This window comes from Pleuronectes platessa, chromosome 24 (assembly GCF_947347685.1).
Source record: "Pleuronectes platessa chromosome 24, fPlePla1.1, whole genome shotgun sequence".
In the NCBI taxonomy this organism is placed as follows: domain Eukaryota; kingdom Metazoa; phylum Chordata; class Actinopteri; order Pleuronectiformes; family Pleuronectidae; genus Pleuronectes; species Pleuronectes platessa.
The window spans coordinates 8,529,473-8,551,163 of NC_070649.1; the positions used below are offsets into that span (position 1 = coordinate 8,529,473).

Consider the following 21,691-nt stretch of genomic DNA (forward strand, 5'->3'; position numbering starts at 1 on the left):
TCTGTGATTGATTGAGTTCAAGCTACATGAACATAAGGTAATGTTACACTTAGCCAATGTAGACACAAACGGTCTATGGTCTTTATTTATATAGCACTTTCTAGTCTTGATGAACATTCAAAGTTCTTTACAGTACAGTTTTTGCCTATAACCCATTCACACACACATTCGTACAGTGCATCTATGTGCAGCACATTTTCTGAGAAGGGGCCATTTTGGGGTTCAATATCAGGCAGGGTGAAATTGTGTAATTACTTAATATGCATTAAAAAAGCAACAAAAAAATAACAGTTAACAGACGAGGTGACAAGATGGCCGACGGGTATCCATTACAGAAGGTGGATGATACATGAGAAAACCGAGAAAGAGCCTGGGGCGCATTTCAATGCCCGATGAATCGCAGTGCAATCGGGGACAGATGAGACCAATTGGGTCAGAACAGAAAGAATCACACAAGGGCAGGAATCCTGCTGCCTTTAAATGGAACTAGTGAGTTTGAGGGTACAATGTGGGAATTTCTGGAACATGAATTTTTATAATACAGTAAATCTAAAAGCCAAAGATGCTAAACTTGTGAACACAGTTAAAATTAACCAATTTGAAAGGCCTGGCTTCAAGCTCAAAAACGTACAAAGTTGTGTTCCTGATGCTTCGACTATGTCAGGATTTATGAAATAGTTGGACCCAGAAGCGGAGTATTAACAAAAAGTGTCTTCTTTAATGAAGAAAAGTCTTTAACAGGAAAATCCTATAAAACCACAAAGGGGAAAAACACTTTGAGGCTTACACAGGAGGGGAGTTCAGGAAACCAGGCATACAAAAGGCAAAGGGGATCACGACAAACAGGACAGGACATAACAACGACGATCCGACAAGGACAACGAGAAGCACAGAGACTTATATACACACACAGGGACGGCAGGGGCAATTGGACACAGGTGGAACACATGACGACTGGTGCAGACAATCACAGATAGGAAGTGAAGCAAGAAAACACACAAGAAACTGAAACTACAAAATAAAACAGGAAACAGAACACGTGAGTGTGAAAACTTGAAACACAGAAACAACCCAAACAAACATAAACACAGGGATGTCCAAGAAACACGAGGAGGTACTAATAAACTGAAACACTTCTTCAAAAAGAGGTGGAAACTAAACACTGGAAAATAGGGTTAAAATCTGGCATTATACTGAAGGTATTTGTTTGCTGCCATATTTGTATTTATTTTCTTTCCTTTTCTTCAACTATGACCTTGTTCTTTATTTTCACTTGGTTCCCTTCCTCAAAAACACGTGAAAGCTTTTGCCACCATATTTGCCGCACAGCATAACATGAATAGGGGCAACAGTTGTTTTGGCCCGACCAAAAGTGCTTAGCAATAACAACAGTGGAATTCTGAACTGATTTGCACGTCTGCCATGAGAAAGACAGTTAGTGAAGTTGGACGTGATCCACTGTACAACAGTTTAGTAAACAAGATGGCAGTGCATCTGCTCGGCAGCCACAAAATCACATTCAGCTGCGTAATTACACTGCAACCCTCCTCCAACCGAAAGCAGGCCCTCTCATTCATCCCTGTCGTCTTTGCTCTCCCAGTTCACATTGGCGACTGTAAACATTTTAATTGAATGGCATCAGTTTGATGCTGTTTGATGAGACAATGGGGAAGTGGAGAGAAATGAGAACATTAGCGCGGGCCAGCTGCTTCCCCCAGATGCCCCCAGCTTACAGCATTAGTCCATCCGTGGATGGCCTGGGTCCTGCTGGCCATCTTATTACACACAAATGAAGCCCATGCAATAAAGCAGATCAAAGACAGATTGAAGACCGGCAAATCAAAAAAGACCATATTTTTTACAATTGAAATTAGAATAGATGATTGAATGGAACTGGTGATCAGCCTGCATATCATTTACCCATAACAGAGGCCATATCATGAATCCTAATCTACAACTCTGTCTCCATAAAATATATTTGCATATGTTTAATTTGTGTGTGAAAATACTGGTGTGAGAATTCTCATCCTCAATAATCTATTATGGTTCCAAGAAACTATATATACTATAACTATTTCTTGCTGCTTGTCCAAGTTTCAGGACAAATAAATGTTTTCTCAAAAGGGAGGTAGTTTGTAAGCCTGTTTGTGACAAAGAGAGATAAGATTAGGAACTCTTCAAAAAAGCACCAATGGGGAAACTGACCTCCCAAGTAAATAAAAAAAGAAGATGAGGAAAACACTGTGAAATGATTGTAGACCCATACAATCTGCAGAGAGGGGAGTTTAGGTGGAGTCAATAAAACATTTGTCAACACTCTTTTTGAAGCCACCTAGCAGAGTTTCACGACTACACCTCAACCACACATCTTTCTGCGGTGTTTCCTCCTTCCCCCCTCTCCCCCTCTTACGTTCTCCTTTTCTGCGCCAGATCTGTTCGGGAAAAGAAACAAGACAATTGCAGCCAATGTTTTCACCAGCTCACGTCAGGATACCAAGGATCGGATGTCAAAAGATCCGTCTCTCCGCCATCCAAAAGCCTCCCAGCAAGCGAGCCTGGCTCCTCCTCCCAGTTTGCTGTTGTCCATATCATCTATTGTCAACATACATGACTGAAGTTCAGCCAAAGAGCTTACACCTCCCAGTACAGGGGAAAGTGTGTTCTGTATGTAAATCCTGAGCTCCGATTTACTGTGGAACCCTACCATGTTGAATAAATGATAACGTTTTTGAAAACCTCTGGTTACCACCAACAGCTTTCCATGCAAACACACACACACACACACACAATCTTTCGATTCATGAATTAGCCATTTTTAGACATATTGTGGATACGCAGGTTGTGGCTGGTGATTTAGAATTACAGCTGGCATGGGTTCCATGGGTTGATCCGTTGCTGCCATCACATCTGAGTCACCCATTTTGCACCGACAACAAGCGACGTCGAATAGTCCTCAGGTCATGACCTTCGTGCTGCAAATGGAGAGAAAACTATTGAGGAGACTTGATGTGAGTTTGGGACAATACTATGTAAACGAAAAAAGATGTTGATACAGATTTGTAGAGGGCATCACTGCTACTGCAACACTTACAGTAGACACGTATTGACTCTGAATATTTTAGATTCAACTGCTGAGGATCCAGCTACCCAGGGAGGGCAATGCAATCAACTGGCTTTGCTGCCGAGGTACTCACCTGCATTTTAATACATGTTTGGTAAACACTGTGGATTTTTTTTTTTTGGAGGGGGGGCTGCAGCTGCTCACAATGGTTTTTTTGTATGTTTTTCATAGCACATAGAAACAGCTCATCCCGTTTTTTCCAATAGCCACGCAAACATATGCAGTGCCCATTCCAATTGGGTGCACCTCGTCAACGTGGCAATCGATATGCCTTTGTAATGGCTGCCTGGAGAGGGGGGGGTGCACTTTAATGACAGTTCAAGGATTGGTTTGAGCGACAGAGCACTGTCGCCAGCTTAATTAACTTTCAGTTGAGTCTCCAGCATTCACATTGAACACTCACACAGCATAAACAATATGCCAATTAAAAGGATGCCTGCACATTTGCACGGCATTGTTTGCACCCACGAAATGGATATTTTTCACCTCATCTACGAGGCTCATCGGGTGGATTATGTATAATGGATCAAACTATCTTGCAAATGAAAGGAAGTTTTTCACGTTCTTATGAAAATAATTCATTCAGCCTTAACTTATGAGGGAGCTTCTGAAATGTCACAGAGGATTGCATGGAGCTATCCACTGCGCCTCAGTAGCTGGAGATAACTATTAAAGATTTCAATTTCCCCCCCTGTCACTTTAGTTTTAAGTCAAAAGCTAATTTGCTTGGCTTGTTGCAAAGGGGATCAATAGATTGAATAGTGGGGAGGGAGGTGGTGGTGGTGATTTAAAGACAGTTTCACTGAATACAGCATGATTAGCGACTGGATGCAAGTGTCAGGGGTAGGCCTTGCAGCAGCACTCTTTGATATGCAGCTCAAAAGCATGTCTTGTTTTCCCTCAGTGAGCACAACAACAATTCACACAAGGCTGAAACAGCCAGAGAATTCAGCTTAGCTGGCAGAGACTAAACTGTTTGCAGATGCATTTTGGTGTTTCATACGTTTCAACTGCTAGATTGCTGGAATTGATTAAGTCAAACTCAATGGGCACCATGCAGCTGGATCGTTCAATCTACATTCTTTCCAAATTAGCATAGGAAAGCTGTAATACAAACAGCCAACCTGCACAATATAGTTGTAGTTAAGCAGTAGAGTATAATTTCTAATGTATATAACTCATGGTCCACACAAAGAATGAAGGGAAATGGACTACCCGCATAATAATGTCTCACTTGGTGAATTCTATCACCACATTAGTAGTCATGTCTGACCAAGTCACATTTAACCCAGAGCGGCTCCCATTATGGGCTTAAAATTTGGGTCTGTGACAATAAACAAATGAGCTGATGTTTATTAGGATTTACAAGCATGTTTTTGCGTTTAAAACCCGATGAAAATCTTTACAAAAGAAACTCAAGTTATCTGTTGTGTCATTTTTAACCTAATTTGTGCAGGTTTTATTCAGCTTTACAAGAGGTGGGATGCAACTCCATTCGTGTCCCTTCTAACTTTAAGCTTGTCAAGTTTTTTTTTTTTTACTTCAATTTAGACTGGTGCACCTCTTATTTTCCATAGTTTATAATTTACCTGTTTCTAGTTGTTGTGCAACCAAACAGGGGGATGGCAACTGGATCCTACCGAGAAGGGGATGCCCACTGTGCTGCTGGAGGGTGTAATGTGTGAGGAAAGTTGAATTTCAGAGAGGTGAGATTAAAACCATTCAGTAAATTTCGAGTGTTATTAATTAAACTGACATCCCAGACCATCATTCAAACACACCGCACACTGTAAAATCATGCAACCAAATCCAATTCTATGTATATTCTGTTTTTAGAAAATACTGTGATATTTTATTAAAAATGTTGCAGAAAAAGTTCATACAGGTGTCCAGCCAGAAATATCTCTATCATCACTTAAGGCAAAACTGCAAACAAATATAAGACAAACCAAGGATTTTAAAAGTCTATATTAAAACCCTTGTTATCTTGACTGGTTTAGGGATCAAATGTCAAGAATATATCTTTTATAGAATTTACAAATGTAGCTTAAAACCTTCTGGATGTACTTCCATTTTTTTAATATTAGGATGCAAAACAGAAAGAGAGTTAATGGTTACTTTGTTATAATTTTATAATAATATCATTACTATTTACACATTCACTTGCTTTTGCCCAAAATATCACAAGCCTGGCACAATACTTTACATATTGCTAGCATATGACAATTTGAAATATCTAACATACACTTCTTTACAAACATATCCAACTAATAGTGATACAAAAAAAAAAAAAATCACTGCCTTTTTTTTATTTCTAAATAATACATTGCTGGTCACACTGTAAGCTCAGGTAGTGCCGAGATTGCAAGACAGAAAAAGCCCACAACGAAAAGTACTGCAAGCAAAACCGAATGAGAGCAGGTGATGAGATCCAGTCAGTCCTCACGTTCAGACAGGAGACGTGTCTGAGAATATAGAGTAGAGCTCGTCCTGGACATGCAATGTCTCGAGAGTGAACACAGAGCAACGCACAAGACAGCACCGTATGTGATGACCTGCAGACGCCCAAAGTGCAACTCTTTAAGGATGGGATTGTGTTCGCATTTTGGTCATTGTGTGAAAAATAATAAAACACAGGTTGTTATTGGAAATAAAAAGAATGAAGGATGTTCTAATATATTTACAAGCACCTCAACCGAAACAGCAGGCTGCAAAAAAAATAAGGAAACAGCCAAAATGAAAACAACAGAAGCTCTTCGAATATAATTTTTTTTTTCTTTTTTGTTTAAATCCATAAATTTCCACACACAACTATATACCTTTTTTTCCTCCTTTTTTTCTTTTTTTACAAAGTTTTCATAAATACATTTCAGGCTGGGGTGTAGAATTGTGTGCCTAAGTCAGGTGTGTGATGCATGACGGATCATATTTTCGTGATGTTCCGGATGTTCAACTGTTGCTTTTCAACAACTTTTGCCACTGTCTTCTGATTGTGTTTATATGGCACAATAAGTCTCTTCTCTGTCACTCGGAATCTGTTCATCTTGTATTATAAGAATATTAACAGTCAACCCCTGGTTGCCTTTTGTTTTGGTAAAACTCCTCAATATCCTTCCATGAAACTTAGCTCCAAATAGAGTTATTACTATAGTAACATTCACATTGAATATTTTCATGAGTTCATGATCAATTTATACTATTTATACTTTTCAAGAAGGCATGGTAGCAAAAAGCATCTGCTGAGACTTTGCAGTCTGTGCTTCACACAATGGTTGCCTTGTGTGGTAAGTCGCCGGCCCAGAGGGAATCCACCGCTCTTCCTGTCTCAGCAGAGCTATACCCGTGTGGTGGAATGGCCGTGGGGTAAGTTGGTACTGTTCTGGCTGCCTCCAAAAGTATTGAAGTTGTGCAGAGGCTGCATGCCAGCCAGTGAGTTTGGGATCATGGTGATGGTGCTCGGTGCCATCAGGGGTATGTCGTCGGGTGACCTGCGCAGGGTGAGGGTGTAGTCGGGCGGGCAGGCGAGGCGCAGCGCGTCGTGGACCTGCAGGGACTCGCACTCGTGGTGGTGCTCCAGCTCCAGCTGCTGCTGCTTCATCTGCAGCGACATCAGCTCCTCGCTCTGCAGGTGGGCCACGTCGTTGGCAGTGGACGGGGTGCTGGTGGGCGCGGAGTTGCGCTGCGGGGTGGGAACACGTCGGTTGGAATCGTGCCGCCGCTTGTCCTTCTTGTAGTACAGCGCGGCAAAGGCGAGGATGTTCAGAAAGAGCAGCGAGGCTCCGACTGCGATGGTGACACTGAGTTCCGTGGAGTAGTCCCTCTTGGTCTCGATCACCACAGTGGACTCGTCGGTCAGGTCACCGCTCTTGCGCTGGTCGGTGGTTTGCTTTGTGTTAGCGGGCGGCACCCCCGGGTGACGGGTGGTGGATGGCCAGTTGATTTTGTTCGGGAACCGTTTGGTGTAAGGGTAGGGGGTGGTGTCCTGTGGGGGTATCTTGGTGGTGGTGGATACATACTGAAAGAATTCATTGATGTTGTGGAGATGCGGTACTAGTTCCAACCAGAATGCAACCTTGGTAGCTCGGTAGTGGTCTCGGACTCGAGGTTTGAGGCCGATGTGGAGGTAGAGCTGGTCTTTGGGGTTGTACTTGGTCCAGGCTACTTCCTCGAACCGGTTGGGCTTTGTATGGATGAACTTTGTATCCTGGGGAACTGGTTGGTTTGGATCCCTGAAGGAGGAAAACACAATAGAGAAGAGATGAAATACAAGTACCAAATACTTCTATGTACCTATATTATACAGTTTTGGACAGAAAGCTGGTTAATGAATACATGGCATCTCAAAATAATCAAGAGGATACTTTTATAATATGTTCCTTCATTACCATTTAAAACATAATTACCTCTTTAATAACAGGCATTTATTGTAAAACTAAAACATCCTTCAAAAGATGTTAAAGCAGCCCGATGATACAAGTCAGCAGTATAACTGTCCATTAGATTCACTTAGCAGTAATTTGTAACATTTACAGATGAGTCATTACTCAATAAAGTCATGGCTTTCTTCAATTTTTCTTCTCCCTCACATTAAATCTAATGGATTTTTGAGGTGAATAGAAAAGTATGCTACAAACCAATGGTACATACAGGTATTCTCTCTATTTTCTTAATTTTCTGTTTTATACTACATGTGTTTTTTTTTTCTTTCTTTTTTACCGTTTTTGTATATTGGAATACATCTGCCTTTCTCGTCTTTGTGACAGTGATTCCATTATGTTCGATGGGGTGAGGGGGAGAAAAGGCTAGACAACAACCTTGGAGATGACACACTGGGGTGTTTGTGTGTCTGTAAATGCGCGTGTGTGGGCTGTTGTGTGAATGGGGGATTGTATATTTAAATACTCAATAGGGAGGACTCGTCTTGAGTCACGCATTGCATTTTGAGGGCCACACAGAAACACTGATGAATGCTTAAGTGTATGAGAGGCAAACAATGAGTGGGGGTAGATTTGTGTGTTCACATGTGTTACTGAAATATGGTTTTGGATAGATTAGTGTAGACATGGGCACTTGTCCAAGTAGTGGTGTAGTATACTGCACATATATGGAATAGGGCAGGGGTCTTCAAAGTTTTTCAGGTAAGGACCCCCAAACTGATGGAGAGATGGAGCAGGGACCCCCTACTATATATATATTGTATAAAATTGTGTAACTACATGTGTCAGCTGGCTATTATAACCAGCCCATTAAGACACACTCACAAGCCCACATTTATGGTTACTGCAGAGAGGAGGTTTCATGACATTATTTGACCAAATGCTATCAGACATGTTTTCAAGGTTAACACAGTGGGTCGAACTCAGGAATGAGTAGATAAAGTAGATAAAGTAGCTTTAACAGTTTCAGAGTCATTAAATGCACTTTCAATAAGTAAAAAGAAATAGAAGCTTTTGAGAATGTAAGGTTTAGTGTTTCTTTAAACAGCCTAATGCTGGACTGTTTTCTGTCTTTCAGAGTATAATAGCATGCTGTTTTTTAATTTCTTAAACGTCTATTGTCAATTGTCCGGCCATATCTGAAGGTCATGTCTGAAAATGGCTTAGACATAGCTGACCCTGAAAAATGTTAAAGTGAGACTATGTGAGATGACTACATCTTCTTACGGCACATGCCATTCACCCTTTTGGGTCATTGTGGCATACTGTCAGTGCTCTGTTCACTCTTTAGCAGCGTTGCCTTTAGCTATGCTGAAACTTGCTACTAGGGCTGTTACTGTTCATATAGCAGTCCTTCAGCCCCGCATCCACCAACGCATCCGCCCTGTAAACCTCGAGTCTTCCTTTTCCCTCCAGAGGCCTACCCGAGTGAGCTTAGTGTTTCCAGGCGGGGAGCGATTCAGTCAGAGCCACTGAACTGACTCCATACATGTCAGTCTGGTTAACACCATTTATCTATAGTTTGGTCGACTGTGAGAGTTTTCTCCTCAGCTTCTTCAGTCCCTTATCCCAATGCATTCCCAGGCCAGAGAGAAACATTCTATAGTCTCTCCAGTATGTTCTGGGGGCCTCCAACCACTTCAATAAGCCTCTTACCAGTTGGACTCAGCCACAAAGCATTGTCAGTCCTCCAACTGGTGGCTGCATATGGAATTGTACACACTACACTGCTGAAATGTGGAGGGGTTTCACTTAACTCCTGTTATCTCAGTTCTAGCATATGCTTGACCAATATGCCGCCCCTTTGCAGCTTATTTGCTAAGAAAAAAGGAAAATAAATGAAAGAGAGAAATGCTGCAGGCCTTACATGCTAATTGAACTGAATACTACATGCCTTGCTTGCATATGTTCCCATCATGCCTCCAATCTGTTGATTAAAAAGGGTAACTCCTGCTATCGGTTCTATTTCTGTGCTCCACAATCTGACAGCGGTATGAAAACAGAAATATCACAGTTAAAATACCTGTCACCAGAGTGGTGGAGCAGATGCTTTTTTTACGATATGTATAATGTGTTATGTACCATCTGACACCAGATAAGTTATAAATGTATATTGGATATGTGTATATTTAAATGTGGAGGCTAAGTATTAATAATTTATTAACTTTTAAATGAACAACCATTTTCTACTTTCTACCACTCCATATCGTTGTAGTAGATTAATTCCATCATTCAGTGTTCTATATATCCCACACATTTTTTTTAAACTTTATTCTGGTGTTTTATTTGATTATTTATTAAATATCTTGATTTCAAATTACAGCAAATCATTTGTTTGGGGTTTTTGTGTCTCACTTTATTTGTACGGTCAACACAAGGCACATATGGAAAAGTGTTAATACAATATGTAAAGAAACAATTATTCCTACCTCTCCTCAGTTTTCTAATTTGCCTCCCACCAACCACCCCTTCCCCATGCAGCTACTATATACGCAGAGATCTATCATAATGTTATGGGTGGAGCCAGCAACATTCCCACCTAAAATATAATTAGACGATAATGCTAATTTGCGGCAACATCCGTGATGCTATCCACGGAAATAATCAAGACCATTTAGTAGGAAGACAGTTAATTTTCATATATAATATAGCTCCAATTTTCTCTAGGAGCTTTGATCAGAAAAATATATTTATTTGGGCATAGTGTAATTGCGCTGTGGAGGAAGCAGTGAGCTATTCCCTCTCTCATAGTGCATGTGGTAGTTTCCGCTGACAGGCTACCATCCTTTAAGAAGCTGAATTTGAAAGGAACTTCTGATGTATTGACATGTTGGCACTTAGTAACATATTTAGCGCAGGCGAGCGTTCAAACTGAGCATGACTGCTTTCGCAAATCTGACGAAACTAGGTCTTGTGTGTATAATTTATTCTTGCATAAGAAACATTTGATATCTCATGAATATTGTGGTTGGGTTACTCGATTCGAACGTTGGGTTACGGTTGAGTAGATCTCGATATGGATTGCTAGTGAGAAATCTACCCAGGTGTCACAGTTAGAGTTGTCCGCAGACAGTGTACCAGGCCCTTGCACTTAAACAGTCAGTGTTTGAAGTGTTTGAGTCCACAAAACACTTTTGGAGATTCAGGGTTAAATTGTGTAGCAGTTGAATCAAACCCAATTGAAGTCTATAGTGAGTCCTTCTTCAGACGTATATCGTAAAATGATATCGATCAAACACATCGGTTTAACATCAATATATCAGTCTTTACAACCTTGTTTCTGTGCCTTGCGGTGGCACAAACCCATACTTCCACACAAAACCACACTCATCTGCCCTGTGCCCAACTATCCATTTCCTTTGTAACCCATCAGGAAAAAGTTTCTAGACATCAATATGGCGCGATTCACTCCGAGGGACTTGGTAAAGAGTGGGGGAGAGTTGAAAGATGGCAACACTTCCAGTGATTCATTTGCCGTCAGTTGCTGCTTTATTGGAAACAAACTGGAATAAGAGCAGCGAGGAATTATAGAGTCCTCCCAAAATGTCTATAAATCAGCCAATCACTGTGAAACAGAGAGCAGCCTACAAACTATGAAGCTGATCAAGATTTTATGTATACACCTTTAAGTGCATTTATCAGTATGACTTGGCTAAAAACACCCAGATTCATAATCCCATGGTATGTGAAACAAAAGAATTATCCACATTTACCTCTCCTCTGAGGACTTTAAAAGATACATGTACATGTAGATCAGCTGTCACACATACTGAACAGTGATCTCTCTCTCTCTCTCTCTCCATCAGGACACATATGAACACAGCCAGAAACATGGAAGGTGCGACAATGATTTTATTTTAATTCTCATGCTAATTTAATGTGTTTTGATTTAAATGGTTTCTTTGCCCTCTTTCCCTTGAAAAACAATTATAATTATTTCTTGTTTCATCCATAGTTTTGTTTATTGGGGTATTTATTTCTAGTCTTCTGTAATCACTGTTGGTCGCATTGAAAGGGAACAAGGATTGGGATTCCCATGAATAAATTGAGCGACTGAACCTTTCGTGCATACTTAACAAATACTTTTGTAAGTTAGTACATCAGGAGACAAGTTCTGATGTTATTATATTAACAGTGGATTTTTATTTTTAATGGCCAATCTGAAGTTGTAAAGATTCAAGCTGTATGTGTTTGAGTCAATGTGTTCGCTTGTGACCTAAGGAAAGAGCGAGGTGAGCGTTTAGATGCAAATTCAATACTAATGGTTGTGTATTTCTGAGTGAACCAATTCTCAGACAAGTGATAGTGCATCCTGGAGAAAAATGCAAGAAAGGAAAAGGACAAGGGAATTGAGTGCTTACCCTGTTTTAGCGAAGTTAGTCCAGTAGGTCATGACAACAGCGCTCAGCATCACGTCGTTCTTGGAGAAGTTGCAGTTGAAGAGATCCGTGGGACCGATCATAGGAATTCCAAACACGTATGGCACTTCGTCCCCGTGGGCGGAGTCGGCCCAGCTGGGCTTCATGTCGCTTTGACAGTGGTGGTAGAAAGCGTAGAAATAGGTGGGCGATCCATACTGGGCATGGAGGTCAGCCGTGGCCACTGCTGGCGCCACCCACTGGTGGTCGGTGAACAGAGCCACCAGGGTCTTGCGTCGAGTTTCCGGGTTCTCCTTGTCCGCCCAGTCTGTGTACATGAACTTGATCGTCTCACGCAGGGTGTCCTTTCCCTCCGGGTATCCATAGAGATGGTCCACAAAGTCCGACACGGCAAAGTCAAAATCGTTGGCCGACACCCCGTCCTCACTGTCCACAATGCCATCTACAAACTTAAACCCCTCCCCCTGATTGACCCCCAGCATTATGTCATAGTTCAGGAACTCCCCTTGCTCCATCAAGATCTGAGGGTCATCCGGGATCACATCTCCATCAATCACAGGCCCGAAGGCGATGTGGTACTTTGCGGGGGTGATGTACTGCTCAATCAGCTCCTTGTAGTTCTTGTTCTGCAAACACTCCACCAGGTCTATGGTGTCCAACATGTTGCAGCCCACCTTCTCAGCCAGGGCGCGTGTGTACTTGGCAGGCTGGTAGTTGACCGCCCAGCTGGACAGTGCCGTGCCACTCTGGATGATGGCTTTCTGGAACAGATCTGAGAGTGGAGCGGGTATTAGTGGAAGGCTCATACACACAATTCTGGCAGCATAGACTCAATGCTTCATGTGAGGTAAAAAGCAGAAAACATTGCATTGGGTAAAAGCATGGCATTTTTTTTGACAATCGCATAACCATGAAACTAAATTATATAAATTTCCCCCATTTGGGTACTGATTTTCCAGCTTTAGTGGAAAGGTTGCGTAGACGTTCATATACAGACATTATTCGGCGCTTCACCTCTGTGTAGCTGCACAAGCCCAGTCCAACTAAAAAATCTCTCTCTCTCCTTTCGTAGCAGCATAAACGTATTTCTCAGCAAATGAAAGGATGACTCAGAATGCAGACGTTACATATGTGTGTCCTTTATGAACCAAATGCATTTTCTATTTGTTTAGCAACAGCTCCTCAGGCACTTTCCCTTTCCCTGAATAGGTAGCGCGAGCTTCATGGACTGCCAATAAGCAAGTAGGCTACAGTACACGAGATACACAGGAGTTATGTTTATTCTTTTTTGTTTCGGAGATTGCTATTTATACTCATGCAAACACGTTGTGACTCAATCAGGCCGACTTGAAAAGTATGTTTGGAGCATAATGAAGACATTTCCCACAAGGCTTTGTAAAGCTGCATACAAGGTTTCACTGCTGCCGCTGTAAGTCTAGTCGAGTATCAGTTAAACATCAAGTCAGATGTCAACTACAAAACTATACGCACCGAGCGACTGAGAACCTTTTATGACCTTAGTTTGTTTAAAGCCGAATGCCTTGATGGTATCATCTCCACAGCAGCTTCCCAACAGAGCTCCAGGTTACAGGAGCAAATGCTTAAGGGAGCAGTAACCTTCATGGTGATGTATTATACATTGCCAAAGATGCTTGGCAATGCACAGCGCTGTTGACTCTCGGTCATTACGGCTGCCCATCAGAACATTATATTAATGTATAGTAAGCCATTCCTATTCCCTCTGGTACAAGACGAAGAAAGATGAAACCGTTCAAGTAACCGCAACACAAGGCCGAGAGGAAAATGGGAAATCTCCTGCCCAGTTGTTTGCCTCTAAGGTAAACCCAAGGAACTTCCAGCAGCAATATAATAAGGTTGATTTTGCAGGAAGTTGCATTTTTCTCAAAGATTGTCTTTGTCCCACATGGAGAGAAAAATGGACTGGGAACTGCAGCAGCATTTTTTAAATTCAATCCTCCAAATGCGCCTCTTTTTCCGACAGACGGGTCAGGCGATTTTCTTCACCTGTTGTTTAAATTTGAGGTTGCACAGAACTATTCATTAGTGACTCTCCATGAGAGTCAGAGAATTCTACAATAGTCTTGCCTCCTCTATTTATATCCTCCATTAATAATACATATAAATACAAATGCACTATGATAATGCAGATCCCTGTTCCCATTCCTTCCTTCTCCTTCAATGCAGATGTTTAGAGACGGAGGCATGGTTGAATGAACACATGCATGTGGTGATGGAAAGTACTGTCACGAGTAATCTGATAGAAAGTAGCAGAGAACGGAATTTGATTTACTGACTAGTGAAGTAAAATACCTGGGGCGGACGTGTCTTTTGTGCTTCTGCTGTTTTATTTCAACCAAATAAAATAAATGTATATTGTTAGAGAATCTGAGATTCTTAATTTTTAACTTTACCCCATGATAATTAGATCAGTTATTACCTCACCAAAGTTTCAGATTTGATTATTTTTATAATGATTATCGTATCATATCATATTTATATATATATATATATATATCTTATAACCCTGGAAAGTTATTTTTTAATCATCACTTTGTTACTTCAAACTAATCATAACATGCCGTAAGTGGTTACTAAATCAGAATTTACAGATATCTAAAGGAAAGTGTCTTGCACCACACAATATAGCTCTTATTTAGGTGAATTTCTTGAGATCAGATTTTACAATACGGATTTTACTGAACTGACAGTTCGTGAAGGCGGTGCTAATGCCAAGGTTGTGAGGTTATTTATATTAAAAGGGGGGAAATTAGAGGGAATATATTTGTTGTGTCTCAGTAGTAATGCCTTCCTAATGTTGGAACTAATAGTAAGGTCAATATAATCCACTTTAGACTATGAAAATCAAAGTTTAGAGATTAGCTAATATCTATAAAATGTATGACCATGAATATGTTCACGATAAGGCATGGCTGATAAAACCTCTTTCTCTAGAGCTGCAGGATCCAACAGGGCCTTGAGATAATGTATGCTATTATTTGGTACTATATACATTTAAAAAAATGAATTGAACCTAAGAGGAGAGCATTTGATTCTGCTTCCATGTAGGTTTGTGCTCAATCTTTGAAGGGTTGAATATGTGAATCACACTCGACTTCCCTTTGCCATCGCTTTAAACTGGATTTTGAGATCAAAAATACTCGGTGTCACTCGAGTTTAAATGTTGCTCATCACACCTCCCTTGAATCAAACAACACTAGCATCCCAGAGCTCACTTTGAAACGTGTTCCTGATGTAACACCCGCACTGTATCAAAGCATGGAAGCAGATACAGCAAACTCTGCAAAAATAATGAAAGGTTCTCTTTGCTTGTGAGCAAATCTGTGCTCCTCCGCATGCCTGAGAGCGACTTGACGTACCTTCTGAGTAATGGGAGAGGGTGAGCAGGCTGACGCACGATGCTCCAGCGCCAGAGCCAAAGATGGTCACTCTCTTTGGGTCTCCTTTGAAGGCCTGGATGTTTTCCTTGATCCACCTGAGAGCCTGTATTTGATCCAGCAGGCCATAGTTGCCCTTGGCTGCCTGGTCGCCTGTGCTCAGAAAACCTGGATTGATGGAAACAAACAGAGGAAATAAGTGATCTCAACTTGACTTCAGAAAGGCTTTTGGTGATTTGGTTTGATGTAAACCTGAGAGAAAAGTGGATAGACCATTTCTCTATTATCCTCCAGCTATTCTTTCCTTTCCTGAGCCTAAACTGTCCCTAATCATTACCGTTCAAGAGATGAATTGATGAAATTAAGAGAGGATCATCACCCTCATCTAAATTTATCTGGCTTGTCTTCACTATTTTATAACAATATTCAAAAAAATGTTTTAATAGGTTCCAAGGGTATAATGGGTCTATTAATACATTCGAGCTGTGCTTAGCTACTTTAAACAACCATTTTACCAAGCTTTTTCCGTTAGGTGACAGCCTTTTATGTAGCCAGTTGTTTGAAGTGCAAAACTTTACTTCAGTATTCAGTTGGATAACCGAGCCTCCAGACACCAGATGAACAAACTCACGTTAATTCTGCTGCAAATTTGTTATCATGTCAGCAGAATATTACAAGAATGCTAATAACTAATTATGGGAATGTGACCTGGGCCAACAAAGCAGCGTAAATTGGATGGATTTGAAATTAAACATTTTGTGTTCTTAACTACCCAATTCTGAGCGGATCTTCCCGGTGGTGTGCCTGCAGAAACTCATCATTAGGGTGTAATTTTAATACTGCAATACTTTTAAGGCTTAATTCAGTGTTTTATAAGACTTTTCACAAACCGACAGATAATGGAGGAAATTGGCAAATGCTGAAATGATCTCAATGGAGATTGAACGTGAACTCTTCATTGGACATTGTATCTACCTTCTGAATTTACAACAACGGTTGATTGTTATGGTTTGCACGTAATTCCCTTTTTACACACAGATATTAACAGTAGTAGAAAAAAAATGTAATCCAAGATTCGAAATTCCTCCTATTTTATGAATAAACCCCATTTTTTAACCAAATACCAAGTGTGCTACAAAGAGTTGGAAACCTAATCAACCTGTGGTAAATCATCTGAGAAATTGCTTTGACATGCGGTGGCAATAATTGGCATACAATGGCAACGTGAGAATAAGATTACCTTAACAGTGAAGAGAATGTTAATTATGGATGAGAAATCCGAGGACAGATTTGATCATCCGCAAAACAACAATGAGAGAAAAGGTTAATTTATTGCATCTCCTATCTTCTTTGCTCCACTCAAATCCGGCCCTGAATCTGTCTCCATTGAGACTCAGGACAATACTGATAATTAATCAGTACATCAGCTTGTTTGTAAGCCATTCAGCATGAAGCTCTGCAGCCTTAAGCACCAACACGCACCGTTTTAATTTGATTTCACCCATGGCTCCAGAAATTGTCAGCCAGTGGTGATCCCTTTCAGTCAAGTGCCAGGCCAACCAGCCTGGAGGTGGGTTCCACATCCAAAACTTGTTGACAAATTAGCAAATGCGCCTAAACCCATTAAGTGGCTTTCTAAATGATGCCACTGGGGGAACTGGTGGCTCCTCCTTGCCAGGCCTGAGAGCTCGGCGGCCAAACCCGGCAGCGACAGTCTGTCCCTGTGAGCTGACCAAGACCGAGGCAGTGTAAATGACAAATGGGATGAGGACCGCTGGGTAAGAAAGGAGGAAAAAGGGGAGAGGTAGCCTGAGGTTGTTTGATAAAGAGCAGATCCGGTTTGTCATGGTGAGGTGGAGGAGATGATAGAGAGGGGATGGAGGGCAGGGGTGTGAGGGGGGGGATTACAAGGCCTCTGGCAGCCTCATACACCCTGTAGAATGACCAACAGGCCCTGGCCATCTCATCTCCCAACTCCACCTCCCCCCTCCCTCACCCTCACTCATTTCTCTTCTGCTCCCCCATGTTTTCCCATCTCCTCTCAAACCGAAACCACAAAGGAGCCGGGGAGAGAAGCATGCCTACCAGGTGCACCCCGGGACGTGTGAAGATTAGTCAAAGCTTCATTTCAAAGCGCCATGTTTCCGAAAATAGAGTGCATACATAACTAAGCCTGTCGCCTGGAGACACACCGTGGACGTCCAAAGAACAGGCTCATCTGAAACCAAAGAGGCCTAAAAAAAGAACCAAAAAAATTAAGAATAAAAAGAAATATAAATGTGATAAAATAAACCTGTGCAGGATTGTCACTTTGCGTCAAAAGTTGGATTTTAAGAAGAGAGATTTTGAACTGCGGTGATTATAATTCATATAGCAAGTCCGGTATTGACACACTTGTAACTATTGTGTTATTATAGCATTTTTTCGAGCATGCCACTGTTTCAAGCTTATCTACTGAATGACAAACCTTTGGAGATGCACTCTTCCTGTGACTCTGCAGCGAACTTCCTGAGCATCCTGTCAATCTGTTCCTCTAACCTCTATACATCAGGCCAGGCTGTTTAGCTAATCTTACCTTGACGTGTCAGTGAGTGGAGCTAACATAAGCGCAATCAGGCCTCCTTAAAAACATCAGAACACTGTCGGATGTGACTTTGACTTTGTCCACAAACCCGTCAGAGGTCAGTCATACTTCAGTTGCCATGCTCCCAACGCTACATGCTACAAATCAATATATTGCCAATATTTCATGTCATTATTTCATTCAATATTTTAATCTTTGAGGAAATGTATGCCTTAATGTGCAGGTATAGTGTGGCATACAATATCTGCACATATATTCCACAGGGGGTCTTGATTCACAGTGACACATCGGAAGTGCTTCAATTCTAGAGACCTGTGCTTACTGGAGGTTTTAATAATTGTATCCATTCAACGCTGTTACCATTTATTGCAAAAACAAGCAGGTTCAACTCATACCGTGTATAATAATAACACTGGAGGCAACAACAGGAGTAGCTGACAATTGCCGATCATCTATTGTCATCTATCTAATTCTTCAAGTGCCTTTCATCGGCCTTTCATCTGCCTTCCACGAACAAACTTGTAACACCAGATGTTAGGTTTCATAGACTGTAAGACTTTCCCCTAACCCTAACTTTTGGATTGATTAACCCTTAGGAGTCCAGGGCTATCTTTGCAATTGCTTTGTGCTTTTGTTGATGGATATTCAGCCTATTCTTAATACAACAAAAAAAAGACTAAGACATTTAAATAGATGCCTGTGCCACGCTATCTTATACTTTGACTCACATGTAAAATTTAAATGTTTAGATCATATTTAAACAATCACAATCAGGTGGACCCTCCCGTAAAACACACACACACAAACACACACACACACACACAAGTCACAACTTTGTTTTTTTTCTCTTCCATAGTTTGTGCTCTCTCTTTCTCTCCCACTACGTAAAGTGCCTTGAGATAATATGTGTCGTGATTTGGTGCTGTACATATAAAATGGAATTGAAATAAAATGAAATTCCATTAAATTGTTACACAATCCTACTTATAGCCACAAATGCTTGTTGAGTGTAACGCAATAGAGAGCTAAAGAGCCTCAACCCACAGGCAAACATAAAGCTGAAAAATAAGGAGGACAGATTTGAGCAGTTCTTTCAATGTCACACAACGTCATATTTAACATTTTGAAAAGGCACGGATTTGTTCCGCTGAGGTTGAGATAACTGTATGGATGTTGCATTTAATCGGCTGCATCCAGAAATCATTCTTATCCATAAACATGTGACTCTTCCCTTTGGCATGCTGCAAATGCAACTTTTTAGATATTTCACAAAAACGAAAAATCTCAAAGTCAACTGAGGAGACACCATCTGCTGAGGAAGCCCATAATGTGTGACTCACAGCTTGTGCAAAAGTGATCTAGTGATCAGTAAAACAAAGAAGTACTTTCAGGTTAGCTTCCCAGATGCATCCGACCAATAGTTACACGGAAGTTTTCGTCAAACTACTACCAGAAGATTATCCTCGATGCGTAATGTTGTCATCTAGCTACCTCCGGAATCACAGAAGACTGTACTGCATGTTCCTAACAGTACAACATCAAAAACATCCTGGTACACTGACATGTTTTTTCTGAGCAAAAGTATTCAGTGAAGTTGAGTCAGGACCGTGTCCTATAAACTGCTGACAGAGCTGTTTCCCTAATGATATAGGAAGGTCACAATGATATGAGTAGCACATACATGTCACTCCCTTTTAAATGCATACCATATACATGCCACTCTTTTTTACATGCATACCATATAAATGTCACTCTCTTTAATACACGTAACATATACATGTCTCTCTCTCTTCCTGCCTCCTGACCTATGCGTCAGGAGCTCAATGGAAATAAATCATGTGACTTTATCACAGCTTCCCGATGGATTCTAGTGCCCTATGCAGATTTGTGTAGTGTATCCATCCAACTAAATCAATGACTCGCATGTAACATGTATGTCCCAACCAAAAAAAACATATATTTCAAACGCACCAGACACAAAGGATATAACAGCTTTAATATTTTCCGGACAATATCTCAAACTGAATCTTATTATTGTTTCCAGATAAGATTTTTCCTGTGCTGTTAGTGACACTGTGATCTCTCTCTGTGCCCAGAGGAAGCGCTTCATCATCAGCATTACTCCCTCTGCTCCAGAGGAGGTGGGGGTGGGGGGGCAATAATCCCTTCCCTCCGCTATTTGTATTAATGCTGCCCTGACAGGGGCTGGGGGCTTAATGTAGGTCAGTCATGAAAAGCACACAGTGGACACAAGCACAAGGTTTGGACTGAACCGTGGCAGGAGTCGCTGCTGATTGATTTTGAACCCTTGAACTGAAAGCTTTGTTTTGTGAGGTTTGCTCGATTCACTATTTACCTATTCTTATAATAGTTATTATTAATATTAATTTTATTCATGATGCGGCAGGTCACCAAAATAATTGCTATTTAATACGTATTTGAAACCATCAAAATAGTAGAACTTTTTTCTCACAAAGTGGGGGACCCGACTTAATGTCAATAACCATTATGACATTATTATTGGTGATGTTATTATAAATTACATTAGCAGTGGCAAGACAATTCTAAGTATTAATACACTTTTCCCCCACCCTACAAAATGATCTTATAATACTATTAATATTATTTTCTATAATTATTGTTGTAATATTAAGACTATTATCGTAGTGGTCAGACTGTTAACATAATATATGACTTATGCTCTCTGCAACTTATTATTATTGTTCTGATTGTTGTACATAATTATCAATATATTATAGAAAAACAATACACACACATCCTCTCTCTACTCACAGCTCCTGGTTGAGGTAAGCCCTACACTTATCCATGACTCAGGATGGATAAGTGACTACAACTTTAGACCATTCACCTTAAGTGGAACTTCCTTCATTGAAGTTACACTGTGTGACCTTAAGGTTAAAGTATCATTTCAATGAAATTATATCATCAGCATATCTAAGGTTTTCCTTGAACACACATTCCATTGTAAGTACACTATACTGATCTATACTGCTTTGATTGTGACCATTCTTCCTCTAATGTTTATTTTGTGATCCAGCTTCAAATGCGTGATTGGAGGGGATTAGTCAAAACCACAATTTTAGTTTTGGTGCAATGGCTGTTAGACAGCTTGGTGAATTCCAAAAAGATCCAAATTGATGTGGTCATCTCACCGATCAACTAGATGTTGGCATTTTGGAGACACGAGCGATTTCGACCTGACAATTGAAATGTGTTTGCTTCAGGTTTAAATCCCCGTCTGTGCAGTTCCAATTTAATGTTAATGTTAATGTTAATGTAGATTTTATTTGGACATGGACATGACAATGTCATTGGACGAACCAGATGCATTGTTTACAGTGTATTAGCATAAATGCTAGTTTACAACACCTGTCCACAGGAGGCTTTTTGAAAACAACAAAAGAAACTGAACAAGACAGAAACAAGATCAAATACTGATAAAAAAACTGATAGTGATAATTAAAAAGAGTAAAAATGCAGTATACAGTAGAGTACAGAGCAGCAATATAATGAGTTGAATATATATATATATAGGCTACGTAGAGAACAAAGGCAGCATGATCAAACAATAACCAGTTGTAAATTATTTGTGTGAGCACTGTTGATTTGATTTGAGCCGTTGTTTTAGTTCTCTGTTAAAAGTGTTGCTGTTAGTCTCTAGTTTTAGACTAGTGGGCAAGAGGTTCCATAGTTTTGCCCCCTTTGCAGAGAAGACAGACTGACCGAAAGATGTC

At 40.7% G+C, this 21,691-nt stretch overlaps 1 protein-coding gene across 9 annotated transcripts in view; it reads right to left on the bottom strand.

The window, feature by feature from the left end:
- Positions 1-6,455: 6,455 nt before the first annotated feature.
- The window catches only part of nlgn4xa (neuroligin 4 X-linked a), a 68,213-nt gene continuing 52,977 nt past the window's right edge, over positions 6,456-21,691 (bottom strand). For 6 of the 9 annotated variants that reach the window (XM_053417202.1, XM_053417203.1, XM_053417205.1 and 3 more), the window contains 3 exons: positions 15,335-15,520; positions 11,919-12,708; positions 6,456-7,350 (listed from right to left, as the gene is read on the bottom strand). In XM_053417202.1, coding sequence (XP_053273177.1) covers positions 6,456-7,350; positions 11,919-12,708; positions 15,335-15,520 — 1,871 coding nt within the window. Of the gene's footprint in view, positions 7,351-11,918; positions 12,709-15,325; positions 15,521-21,691 lie in introns of all 9 variants that reach the window. The other 3 variants (XM_053417209.1, XM_053417207.1, XM_053417210.1) reach the window with 2 other exon arrangements.